General features: G+C 53.2%; 1 protein-coding gene across 1 annotated transcript in view; it reads right to left on the minus strand.

Annotated features, from left to right (window-relative positions):
• Positions 1–13,455, minus strand: part of SCN4A (sodium voltage-gated channel alpha subunit 4) — a 47,442-nt gene that overhangs the window by 16,409 nt on the left and 17,578 nt on the right. The window contains exons 7-15 of the mRNA XM_032985086.2: positions 12,985–13,281; positions 11,127–11,190; positions 10,623–10,764; positions 9,572–9,784; positions 6,528–6,683; positions 6,167–6,290; positions 5,197–5,435; positions 3,257–3,430; positions 2,621–2,977 (exon numbers count right to left, since the gene is read on the minus strand). Of these exons, the coding sequence (XP_032840977.2) occupies positions 2,621–2,977; positions 3,257–3,430; positions 5,197–5,435; positions 6,167–6,290; positions 6,528–6,683; positions 9,572–9,784; positions 10,623–10,764; positions 11,127–11,190; positions 12,985–13,281 (1,766 nt within the window). The remainder of the gene's footprint in view (positions 1–2,620; positions 2,978–3,256; positions 3,431–5,196; positions 5,436–6,166; positions 6,291–6,527; positions 6,684–9,571; positions 9,785–10,622; positions 10,765–11,126; positions 11,191–12,984; positions 13,282–13,455) is intronic.

Raw genomic sequence — 13,455 nt, forward strand, 5'->3', positions numbered from 1 at the left:
CTCCTCTTTCATGGCTCTTGTAGCTCAGATGCCTAGTGAGCTCCGGAGGGTCTCCAACACCCTGGAGCCACATAGGAGCCTGAGCCACAGCCGTAACCTCATCCCTTTCTACCAGAGACCACTCTGCTCCATGGAAAGTGGCACTTCATCTCAGCACAAGTCAGCTCACGGGATGCAAAAGCAATGCTCTATACAGATCCAAGAACAGCCTCTTTCTTGCTTCCCCCAGATCTCTCCTACTTCACCGTGCCCGAAGTGTGACTGGAGCCCACCGCAGCCTCGCCTGGCACGGGTGGACTCGGTCCATGCCAGAAACCTGGAGCAACTCATGAGAAGAGGAGTGGGACGGGCTCTCCCTGGGGTACGGGAGCATCGGCAGCACCCGGACGTGCACTTGTTGCACAAAGCGGCCAATGGGCCAAGCCCACAGCTGTTGATGTTTGTGCCTTTTTGTGCCAGCAGCGTATCGGAGAAGGGAATTAGCTGCTATTCAAGGTCATTGCTGTTTTCACGGCTCATACCATATGACTTAAATTGCATCTTTAAATAAATCCCTACTATCCCATCAGTTTAATACTTACGTTAAGTACCAATTACAGCTAATAGTTGCTATTGGGCCTGGATTTTTTGGACAGGAGTCCATTACCTTGTCACCCGACTGACTTCCTCCCTTTTCCCTTAATAACCTCAAAGGAAATGCTCAAAGTGTCATTAACAGTAAAGGATGACTGGCCGTCGCCTTATTCCTCTGCAGGGGAAGTGGGGAGAAACACACACCTCCTCGCAGCCGGAACGCTCGGGAGGCTGTGCAGGACAGGCTCCAGGACTCGGAAATACCAGAGACATGGCCAGGAGAGCTTGGCAGAGAGGATGAAGAGGGCAGACATGGCTTTGTAGGTGCTCATGCATCGTGTTTCTCTACTTAGTTTTAAATGAACCCCATGCAGCAGCATAGAGCACGGGCAGGAGCTGCAAAGCTTGCCTGGAAAGCTGGGGTGCAACCTCAGGGAGGGATATCCCTCTGGGAGGGCTGCCTCTGACCCCACCAGCTGAAAACTGTGCTGCCCTCTTATTGTCTCCAGGAAAGTCTCCTGGAGGGGTGAATGGTCTGTCCTACTCCCAAAACTGGCTCCAGAAGAAGAAAGGTTTCCTGAGCCCTTTTTGGGGAGGGTCTCCAAAGACCTCCAGCTGAAATTCCCAGTCTCTAAGCTCCTGCACTCTCTGCAGACTGTTCTGGAGATGGTCCTGCTGTTTATCAGTGATTTTCAGCCCGATTCAGCTTTGCAATTCAAATGAACGGATTATCCCTTGAAAGTTAGCACTGCAAACTGTTGCTGACTGCGGGGTGATGGGCAGCCCGGGGTGACACCAGGCTGCTCCCCACTGCAAGGCAATGCGTGCACAGCTGCCCAGCACCACCCAGCACAGACTCCGGGACACCCCAGGGTGAGGTCTGCAGCCAGCACGGCTCTCCATGCTGCTGTGGGGGCCAGTTCAAAGACCCAGACACCTGGCATGAGTCAGGAAAGCCAAGCAGCACTCAAATTCCAACTTTCTGCCCTCAAAGTTGGACAATCCAAGCTGCCCTACCCTTGACTCAAGCCATGGGGTGGTCTGAGTTTCTCCCTGGGGTTGCTTTCACCTCTCTGGAGGGCTGTGCCAGCCTGGGGCTGGAGCAGCCACCCGTAGTGGGGAGGGAGGCGTCAGCAGCTCCCTCGGCAGATAGTTTTTCAAAGCAAATTCCAAAGGGCTTACACAACCCCGGCAAGTAATAGTAGCGATTCGGCAAGCCGCCACTCTTCCCTCCCCTTCCTTGCTCCTTAAGAAGGGAGAGCAGGGCCCACACAGACTGGAAAACAAGCTTCAGAGCCGCCAGCGAGAGGGTTACCAAGTTTAGAAAGGATTTCATGCTCGCCTGGAACTCACAGACCTGCAGCGCTGGCAGCGAGCAGCTCGGGTTAGCGGGGAAGGCAACGGACAAGCAGGGAGGGTGATGGTGACCAGGGGTTCACCAGGACCTGGGCGAAGGAGCCGTGTGCTGCAGAGGGGTCATGCATCCCCCGGATGCCACCTGGACTGCGATGAGGACTGGGGTTGCTGGGGATCTGCAAAAGCTTTCCAGGGGGTTCTGCTCCCAAAAGCACCTGGCAGCAAAGGGCCAGCCCTGGGGTGAGCTGGATATACCACTGCCTCCATCCCTCATCGCAGGAGAGTGAGAAATGGGGAAGAAAACCCTGAAAAGCTGTATGGAGAAGAAAGGGCAGCCTGAAGATGAGCCCTTTTTTGTCCCAGAGTTGCTGCCCCATCTGTCTAAAGTCTGTTGTTAAATTTTCCATTTAGCTTCCATTTCCATTCAGCTGGTTTCAGCTGAAGGTCCCTCAGAAATTGCTTTTTACCCTGCTTTACACAGAGCTGAGCACGCAGCGCATCCCCTCTGGGTCTACGGGAGGGAGGTCAAGTCCTTTGCCTGTACTGCTGCACAGCTCCAACAAGGCCATGATGAGCTGAGCTGAGCAGCCTTGGCCAGTGAGCGAGGGGCAGAGGTGTCCCCACCCCATGACCCCCTCCATCCTCACTCCCTGCGTCTTCACTGAGGGTCCACCCCAGCTCCAAGACTCACCACGAGGTTCCCGATGACCATGACCATCATGAAGACGATGAGGCACATGGTCTGGCCAGCCACCTCCATGCAGTCCCACATGGTCTCGATCCACTCCCCGCAGAGGATGCGGAAGACGATGAGGAAGGAGTGGAAGAAGTCATACATGTGCCAGCGGGGCAGGGTGCAGTCGAAGGAGATCTTGCACACACACTCGATGTAGCTCTTTCCAAAAAGCTGCATCCCCACCACGGCGAAGATGAAGACGATGATGGCCAGCACCAGCGTGAGGTTCCCCAGGGCGCCCACTGAATTGCCGATGATCTTGATGAGCATGTTGAGGGTGGGCCAGGACTTGGCGAGCTTGAAAACCCTCAGCTACAGGGAGCAAGGAGACAAGGCGTTGATTTGCCTGGGGCTTTCATTGCCACAAGGTGTCAGCAAGTCTGTGAAGCTGGGGTTAGACCTTCCCGTGGCAGTTTTATTAAGGCAGGAGGGAATAAACTCCCAACTGCTTTGCGAATTGCACAGACTCTGAGTTTCCTAAATCTTTAGCTTGTCTGTCAGTGTTATCTTTAACACGGGACAAGTTGATGACCACCCTGGTGATAACTGCATCCAAAACCCCCAGGCACACCCCCGCCCCGTGGCACATACCAAGCGGAAGGAGCGGAGCACGGAGAGCCCTTGCACATTGGCCAGGCCCAGCTCCACCAGGCTCAGGGTGACGATGATGCTGTCGAAGATGTTCCAGCCCTGCTGGAAATACTCGTAGGGGTCTAGAGCAATGAGCTTCAGGACCATCTCTGCTGTGAAGATTCCTGTAAAGACCTGTGGGAAACAGCACCCTGTCACTTCGCTTATAAGCCAGGGCTGAGCCTTGGGGTGGGGTGGATAGCACCTCTCTGTTTTGGTGTATTCCCAAAGCGTTTCATTCCATTAGGTCCAGTCCCAGTTGGGAACAAACTCCCCAGCTGCTGCCCAGAGTGGCTTGTGAAGCCAGGCTGGGAGTACTGGTGACTGATTGCTTCTGGAGAGACACAAAGGTTGGAGGTGGAAATTAAAAATAAAAGTTTCATTGGCAAAGCCTTTGAATGGCTGCTGAATCAGAGATTCCCAGCGCTGGGAACTGGGCTGCAACTGGGATGCCTCTGTCCCTCCTCGAGCCCTACGAAAGCCGATCCAGCTTTTACACATTACTCTTCCTGGGACTACAACAGCGCTGTGCATTATCACGTTACTCCAGAGCGGGATCAGCAATGTGACAATTAGCATCCTCGATTCAATTTCATGACATGGCATGTGCACAGAGGGCCCAGTGACAAAGTTTGCCCTGGATGTGGATCATGTCGGGTACACAGGTCGAGATATACATCCCGGGGGATGCTCCCTGACATGCCCTTTTGCCTGCCAGCCCATGAACGTCCCCTTTTCTGCTCCTGCCAGCTGATCCCTGTTCTTTTCATTTACAGCCTGGTCACCTTTCTGCCTGCAGAGACTGGCAGCAGGCACCGCAGCTTTTATCCTGGGCACAGGCAGGTGATGTGAGGGGAGGCTCTGGCTCAGGGGGAGCTGCTTCTCCAGCTCTCATCCCCCTCAGCCCTTCCCCAGAAAATCCTCCCCATCCCCACCGGCACCGGGAGGTACATGCAGCCCGAAACCGCTGCTGGCCTGAAGAAAAAGCTGGATCTGTCTTTCCAGTGTGACTGTGCTTCGAGCAACAGCCGATTAATCCCCTTGTATTTCCTGAATGAAACCAGAGACAAAGCAGCTATGTGCTGAGCGTCATCCCGCCCGCCGGGCTCAGGCACCGGCATGTGTCACCCCAGTGCCTGTGCACAGAGAGGCCCCGGCAGGTGCTGGAGCAGGGCAAGGTGGCAGGAGAGGAGACAGTGAGCTCTCCCATCCCTTAGCTGCATTTCCCAGAGCTATCAGAGGCCTCCTGGACCTGTCCCACCACCAGACTGCATCCAACTGAGTCATTTACCTTGAGCTCCAAGCAGGAACAGCCACAGCTGGTTGCTAAATACACCCACGAAATCAAGACAGCCCAGATTTGCAGTGATTTCACTGGGAAAAGTCCTGATGATTATTATTTTATTTTTTAAAAACGCTGCTAGCACTGTTACCTCCTGCTCCATGTGGACCTGTTTGCTCCCAGCATATGAATTGACCCCTGCTCTGCCACAATGGCCACGCAGCATCGCAAGGACACTGCGGTGTCAGCCAGGGCTGGCAGCAACTCGTGCCCGACCTTGGGTTGCAAGGTAGAAGATGGCTCAGGAAAATCTCTGAAAGGGCATGACCACATTGGCATCACTGAGATGCACCAAGCAAGACAGAAGCTGCAGCAGAAGGGGAGCAGGAGAAGATGGATCCCACCTCATATCGCTTCCCTTGATCTGAGTCCAACCCATCACAGGGATGCTGTGATCAGACCCCTGCAGCACCTTCTCAGCAGCTGGGACGTGTTTCCAGGCATGCATGCCTGCTGTTCAGGTGACACAATGGCAGCAGAGGGGATCTGCCCACAAGGGTGGATGGTGTCGCTGCTCTGGCTCTAAATGGGGAAGGACGGGATGTCCATAGCTGCCTACCAGGTTCCCCACGGTCAACACGTTCTCAAACTCCTCTGTCATGGGGTAATGCTCCATGGCCATGAAGACTGTGTTGAGCACAATGCAGATGGTGATTCCCAGGTCCACGAAGGGGTCCATCACCACCATCTTGACAAACTCCTTCAGCTTTATCCATAGAGGGCAGCAGTTCCAGACCAGGAACATGTGGGCAAATTTGTACCACCAAGGTGGACACTTCTGGTGAGCTTCCTCCAGCTCTGAGGGCAAGAAAGAGAAATGACATCAGTATAGGCTTATCCTGTCCTCCTCTGGGTGGGTTAAGTGCTAACCCACTAGAAGAAACCCCTCCAGAGGTTCTGAACCAGCCATAGACCATCTATGAGTTTAGTATGGGGGCTGAAAGGAGGAGCCTTCCCATGCCCAGGCACGGTGATGTTGCAGACCTTACCCTCCAAACCAGAGGGAGATGGAAAGGCAGATCTGTCAGGGAACCGTGGGTCCAATCCTGCTCTCAGCACCTGGGCAGGATGAGATTGCAGGGACACCCAAAGGAACTGCTCTGGGGTGGCCAGAGGGTTTGGTACCCTTTCTCAGGGAGAAGGGGGCTGAGAAGCCTGTTATTGCTGAGTCGGTGGTACTTTTTGCTGAAGTAGAGACACCAGCTCTGGGAAGCCACTCAACAGCTCTCAGCTGGCTCTGGAGAATGCTGTAATCAATTGCAATCCCATTCATTTGCCTGAGATATTGCATTATCGCCTCCAAGCATCATCCTAATGAGCTGGGATGAAAAGCTTCGTTTGAGCATCGCTGAAGTGCACTGACCCTTGATGAAGACCCCTTGTCCAGAGTCATCCCGTGCATGGGGCTGGAGACTTGGGACAGCCGCTATCACTGGTGTGTGCTGAGCACCCCAAGCCCACCAACGCACAACAGCTGGGCTAAACCAGCTAGCCCACACAGCCCTCACCCCGGCTGGAGAAGGACGTACCTTCCACAGCGTTGGAGATGACGCTGATGGCACTCCCCACCCTCTTCTCAAGGCCTGGCCCATCTTGGTTGCCCACAGCGAGGTGGTTGTGGTCTGATTTCTCCGGCTCACTGGTTGGGTTGAACTAGAAGGAGAGGAGGCCACAGGGGATGAACGCAGAGCGCTGCAGGCTATTGAATGCACTTAAAGATAGAGCAGGCAGAAAAAAGGGCACGGTCTGGAGAGACCTTGGGGTGCAGCATGGGAACTACAGGTGGGCTGCAGAAAGGCTCGTAGGACCTGACCCACAAGCCTGTCCCTCCACCGGGGTTATTGGGGTGGGCACCCTCAAGGGATGGCAGAGACAGGGTCGAGCACGTACATCAATCACCGTAGCGGACCGCTCCAGCACGACCTTGGGGACCACTTGCCCGTTGCAGTCTTTTGCCTTGTCCTGGTCACTGTTCAGGTCCGAGTCGCGCTCCTTCTCAGCCGTGCTGCTGGGCAGGGAACTGCTGCTGGACTGCCGGTCCTGCAACTGCAGCAACCCACGTCCCCATCACCCGCCTGCCCGCAGCCGTCGGGACCTGCCCAGGATCGCGGCAGGGCACCAGGCTAAGGATGGGGGTGAGCCGAGCCCCAGGACTCTCCTGGGGAGGACTTTGTGACTCCAAAGTCTGCGTGCTGCAGGACCTGGGCGGCAAACTCAGATCATCGTGAGCAACAATGAGGGATCGCAATTTACAGTAGCTAAACAGAAGTTGCAAGCCTTTCCTTTTCACTTGCACACCCCACCGTACTAAGCTCTCTGCCCAGCAGTGATAGATCTGTTCAGATTTGGTCAGGCTGAATAATTCATAAGGACAAAACTATACAAACCTTCTGATTTCTGTCTTGCAGGAAACTTTAATCTCTCAATCATGATTTCTTCCCAAATGGGGAAGAAGCAAAATCTTCAAGGCTCTTGATGAAACATGATTTCCAAGATTTTTGGACTCTCACTGAATTTGTGAATGTTTGGGTCAAAATTTAAAATTTTTTTCCCAATTTTTTTTTTCTTTCAAACAATGGTATTAATATTTGAAGGCTACTACACCTTCTGGTAGCACTCAGGATGCCACAACAGAGTGGGAACCTCTCTGTTCCCACTGCACATTGCTGAGATACAACACGCTTTCCATTCTCAGTCGCTTAAATGGATCTGAGGGCCCACTCAGCCTTATTCCCTCTGTCTTCTCCATTTCTATAGGTGACAATAAAGGACTACCATCACTTAATAAAGTCCTTGGGCAGCTCACTGGTTAATTTACTCAGGGAACTGATCCCAGCACCAGCTTCATGCCCAACCTGGAGTCCCAGTCCCTTGGGCAGGGCTTGCTAAGACCCATCCTGCAAACAGAAGCAGCCAGATAAGAGCAAGCCACTTCCTCGGAGGATGTTGTGGCTTGGCACAGATAAGCAATAAGAGGTAGAGGCTCTAGAGACAGAGGAAAACACTGTTTTGTGTCTCTACATGCAAGGAAGCTGGTCTTTTGCCCAGACTAACAGATTTGCAGGGATGTCCCCTGCAGACGTTGCTGACATAGACCAAAATGATGATTAGGGATGGAAAATGGCTGAGCTGCAGTATAGAGCATCACAGAAGCTCTTGCCCATGTTTTTATAGGCATATTGTGCTGAAAGAGACTCTCAAGGACTGGAGAGGGGCTAAGCTAACACCCCAGGACTGCAATGGAATAAATGTCCTTTGTCTAGTCTGTGCTTTTGCCAAGAAAGGTTGGACCAGATGATCCCTGAGGTCCCTTCCAACCTGATATTCATAGAATCATATAATAGTTTGGGTTGGAAGGGATCTTTAAAGGCCATCTAGTCCAATCCCCTTGCAGGGGTTCTTCAACTAGATCAGGTTGCTTAGAGCCCTGTCCAACTTGACCTTGAATGTTTCCCAGGATGGGACCTCTATCACCTCTCTGGGAAGCCTGTGCCAGTGTTTCACCACCCTCATTGTAAAAAATCACTCTCTTATATCTAGTTTAAACCCACTCTCTTTCAGTTTAAACCCATCACCCCTCGTCCCATCCCCACCCCCTGATCCAGAGTCCCTCCCCCCCTCTCCTGTCCCCCCTTTAAGCCCTGGAAGGCCACTATAAGGTCTCCCCGGAGCCTTCTCTTCTCCAGGCTGAACCCCCCCAACTCTCTCAGCCCGGCCCCCCAGGGGAGCTGCTCCAGCCCCCCCAGCATCTTCGTGGCCTCCTCTGGCCCCGCTCGAGCAGCTCCGTGTCCTTCTGCTGTTGGGGGCCCCCGAGCTGGCCCCAGCACTGCAGGGGGGTCTCCCCAGAGCGGAGCAGAGGGGGAGAATCCCCTCCCTGGCCCTGCTGCCCCCCCTGCTCTGGCTGCAGCCCAGGGCACGGGTGGGTTCTGGGCTGCGAGCGCACATGTCCAGCTTTCACCCACCAGTACATCCAAGTCCTTCTCCACAGGGCTGCTCTCAATCCCTTCATCCCCAGCCTGAATTGATACCAGGAATTGCCCCAGCCCATGTGCAGGACCTTACACTTGGTCTTGTTGAACCTCTTGAGGTTCACATGGGCCCACTTCTCGAGCTTGTCCAGGTCCCTCTGGATGGCATCCTATCCCTCAGGTGTTTCAACCGCACCACTCAGCTTGATGTCATTTGCAAACCTGCTGAGAGTATTCGCTAATTCTGTGAAATGGGTGGAAATCAGGCAGCTTCAGACACCACCCATTTTGTTGCCAGTTAGTTTTGACTACAAATTGTCTGCAGCATCAGGCATGCGTATCTGCTCGTGTGCTGGGGGACAGCAGTGAGGCCAGACCTGGAGAGCTGTGCCTCAGCTCCTGCCAGGACACCAGCACATCCCTGGGCAAGACACAGGGGCTGTCCAGCCCTCTCTTCTGTTTCCAGTCTTGGCCAAAACCAAATGGATTGCTAATGCTTTGCTGCAACTGCTCTATCTTCCTTGAGTGCTTCTTTTGTACCCTGATCATAATCTGCCCGTGCAGGCACTCTGCCAGGTTTCCTGCTCTTGATGCGCTGCAGGAAGATATATTGTTAGTTCTGGTGCCTTTTAAGCCTTGTTTCTCACCTCCTACTCTCAAGCAATACCACACCTCTGTGCTGATCCTCTCTGCTGCCTCCCAGTGCTCCCTGTGCTGGATTTTGCATGTGGAAATTAAATCTTTTCAGACTTTTTTTTTTCCCCACTCAGGCTAGTATCTCAAATTTTTGATTCAGCTGTGACCCCCCAGATAGTTATTCCATTATTATCTTTGCTTACTATGGAACAAATGGGTCTTATTCTTGGATTTTACATAAATAGAAGAACCACCACACTTGTTGCTGCCTCCCCTTTTCTCCCCCTATTCCTAAGGCCTCTCATTTTGGCCTCCACACTTTCCACCAACCATCTTCTCTTGCTCCTCTTGATACTTCTTCAGCTGCTCCATGAGCTGCTGAAATTCCTCCTCCTTCTCCTGCTCCTCCAGCATCGTGGCATCATTTTGTTCTGCGTAAGCCATGGCCACCACTGCGAGGATGAGGTTGATGAGGTAGAAGGAACCAAGAAATATAACCACCACGAAGAAGATCATGTACGTTTTCCCTGCTGCACGCAGTGTCTGTGAAAAGAGAAAGCACAGGCTGTCACACCATCTCGGCACAGTATTGGTTTGGTGATGCTTCCAGTGAAAGGTCTTGCACCAGGATACCCTCCCATTTGTGGTAGGAGCACAATATTTTGCTCCTGTTTTCCCCCCAAGGGCTGGTCATTGCCCAGTTGACCTTTCTGCAGTCCATGGCATTGGGTTAGGGCTTGTGTGAACCAACCAGTAGTCTCAGTAGCCTCCCCCCACCTTCCCTCCCACTCTGTCCTTTCTGGTAGCCCAAGGGCTGTAAACGTGTACAGAGATAGGGCCAATATTTCATCAAAGACTCGCTTTGCTGTGACAGGAGCTGATGTCTCTCAGACCCCAACTTCTCAGGTCTCACCCTTGGGCCGAGAGTGGTCCTTTCATCATTTCCAGAGGACTTGTGTAGCCTTTAGACCTATGCTGGCTTTTATCTAAACAGTCTCTGGACCCTGGGTCAGCTGGAATTTTACAGTGTCTACAACTTCTCCCTAAACGATGACTCAATGTAAGGGACAAGTGACTTAGCTTTTCCCCCTTGCCCTCTCCCTTAGCTCAAGCCAGAAATGTACTAGATATTCTTATAAATCCCTGATTTCCATTATATAGGCGACAGCACTTCTGAAGCACACCTGGAAAATACACTGCACTGCTCAGGTTGGGGAACTGGATGGGACCATGCCCCATCTCTGCTGCTGCTGGTTAGATCCACAAGCCACAGGACAAGGCCTCACAAGTTTCCAGTCAAGTGACTTTTTACATGTTCTAGACCAGGGGGAGCAATGAAACAAGAAGAGCATTTGCACAAGGATAAAAATTTGGTGCTTACCAGCTGGAAGAGGTTCTCCCAGTAGTCCTGCGTCATGAGGCGGAAGAGGGCCAGGAAAGCCCAGCTGAAGGTATCGTAGCTGGTGTAGCCGTAGTTCGGGTTCCTCCCCGCCTTCATGCACTGGTACCCTTCTGGGCATTTCCTACCAAAGGAGCCGCGGGGGCAGCTGGCATGAGCCCCCGGTGCTGCCCCTCCTGCACCCGCAGAGAAGTGCTCCATCCCTGGAGGTGCTGAGATGCTTCAGCAGGACCCTCCCACAGATCCCCCCACGATGCCCGCGCTGACATCACCTTTCCCAACGCCGATACAGTCAGGATGCGCAGAACAATACCCTCTCCGAGACAAATACAGTCGGGATTCCCCAACCGTGCACCTGCGGAGCCACATTCCCAGCCCTGGTCCTGTCCCACCCCAAGCATCGGTGGTCCCCAGGCTGTGCTGGCTGCCTTATCCCCTCCCAGGGAGCCAGAGGGGACCTCAGCCGCCAGCATGAGCTGCACTCACCCAGCATCGCTGCTGTTTCCGCAGAGCAGGGCATCAAGCGCTCCGTCCAGAAAGTAGAAATTGGCTTTGCAGTTGGGGAAAGAGCAAGACATTAAAAAAAAAAAACAAACCACAAAAAACAACAAACAACAAACAAACAAAGATTGATTTTCAAATTCTTGGCAGCTCCTCACTGTCAGGGAAATCTCCTGAATCCAGTGTTGGGCACTGGGTTTTCTCTCTGCTGACTTTGCTATTTGCATTGAATTACTTGGCACTAGCTCAGAGAGCTCGTGGCATTGTTTTGCCAAGCCAACTAGATGGCTCCCAAACCCATACAGAGCTTTGGAAACGGCCAGGTTGGCCAGGGTCAGGCCTCCTGGGAAGGTGGGGTAACATGTAGCCAAAGGACCAGGGCTGATCTGTTTTGCTGGGAAAACATAGAGAATAGTAAGTCTTTCCCAGGGGGCATGGGGCACGGGGGACTGCAGGGATCCCAAAAAATCCCTGGGGAAACTGTCTGCTACTGCTCCATGGCTATCGCCTTCCTCCTGCTGCTCCCACACCAACCAGCCCCTAGCTGGTGGGGAAACCCACCCTCCTCACAGACCAGGGGTCCGTAACACTCCTCCTTACAGCTTGAGCACAGACCCAGAGCCACGGGAGCTGCCAAGCAATGCCACCACAGGTCACCTGCCCCCAGGGACACAGAGGTGAGACACCCATCCCCGGACATGGCAGAGGGCAGCTGGGCCCCATCCTGGCCATCACCTAGCAGAGCCCTTCCAGGAGCCATACAGGGATTTCTGGAGCTTCCTCAGACCATCCCCAGATCTGCCTGCCTTCTTGCCACCAGGCTTTTATTTAACCTACAAGGTTTCACTGAGGAGATTGTCCTGCTTGTGAAACTCCAGATGATATGTTTTTGGCCTGGTCCCCAGTAGCCGTTAACCCGAATGCATGGCCACAGGGTGCTGTTGCTATTCGCATGGCACTCATTAGATCCCATATATTGAATCTGCACCCTTACCATGATGTCTTCCTGTAATTAATGCCAGAGCTACTTGTACAGTTGGGTAAAGCAGCTCAGCCGAGGCATAACCTGACCTTCTGCTGAGCTCTTCCGAGTGCCCTAAATGAGACTTGAAACATCCCTCTGGAGCTTCCCACCACCGTGCAGCTCTGCCAGGCAGCTTTTTTGAGATTTTTACATTTTCATGGAGTTTAAAAACCCAAAACCAAAGAACAAACAAAAACCCCACTGTACTTCTGTGGGCCAAACTTGCTGCAAAGAAGTGGTAGGAAAGTAGCAAACTTGGAGACCTGTTGTTGATCCCACCTCTCCCTCCTTCCCCTCCTGTTGGATGTCACGGTGTTGCATGTTTGCACGCAATGCTCACCGGCTGCAGCGGTACTTGGGGAAGGACCCAGATATGATGCAGCAGTGAAAGTGGGTGAGAAATGTCATTCCTGCATCCTTCCCTCTGGTTTTCCACCCAAAGTCCCATCTGGTCCTGGAGGGTTTGGTCTCCCTGCTGTGACCAGCCAGATGGAGCAGCTATTCACCAGTGCTCACGGCAATGGGGAGACTGTGCCCTCACTAGCAAGTGGAAGAGATGGAGACACTGGTTTGTCCAGGCCTTCCCATGGTGAAACCTTTCTGGAGGAGTTTAGCTTGCCCAGGTGGACTGCATTGTCCCTGGCAAGGAGGATTTGATCCCATCTGTCCATCCTGTGAGTATGCACAACCCTGCAAAGCCCTTTGGCAGGAAGATCTGTGCAAGCAAACCATCTTGCTCTGACAGGGAGGAAGATCAAGGAAGCTGAGGAGCAAACTAGAGTGAGGGGCCAATGGAGAAGGGGATTTATGAGTGTTTACCTTCATCGTTGATGTAGGCCTCAAAATCAAAGGTGCTGTTGCTGGTGAAGTTGCTGGCGATGCTGTCGGTGAAGTTGCTGTAGAGTGTTGCATTGGCCAACGTGTTGGTGTCCAGACCCAAGTCCTCCAGCAGAGTGTCGTTGGGGGGGGGCCACCGCACACACTTCTGCCGGAGGTTCCCCATGAAAAGCTGGAGGCCGATTAGGGCAAACACGCTCAGGCAGAAGACGGTGAGGATCATGACATCTGAGAGCTTCTTCACTGACTGGATCAGAGCCCCAACGATTGTCTTCAGCCCTGGGGGAGGAGGTGACACTACTGAGCTAATTGCTCATTTGCTAATTGTGGAGAATGTGCTACGGCATTTCCAAAAGGTGCTGGATCTGGTGGGGACATGTGATATCACCAAATTCACCCCATGTGCTCATACACCCAGCTCTGTGCCCCACGTTACATCCCAGCTGTCCCTCT

This window comes from Tyto alba, unplaced genomic scaffold (assembly GCF_018691265.1).
Source record: "Tyto alba isolate M040663 unplaced genomic scaffold, T.alba_DEE_v4.0 Super-Scaffold_12, whole genome shotgun sequence".
NCBI lineage: Eukaryota > Metazoa > Chordata > Aves > Strigiformes > Tytonidae > Tyto > Tyto alba.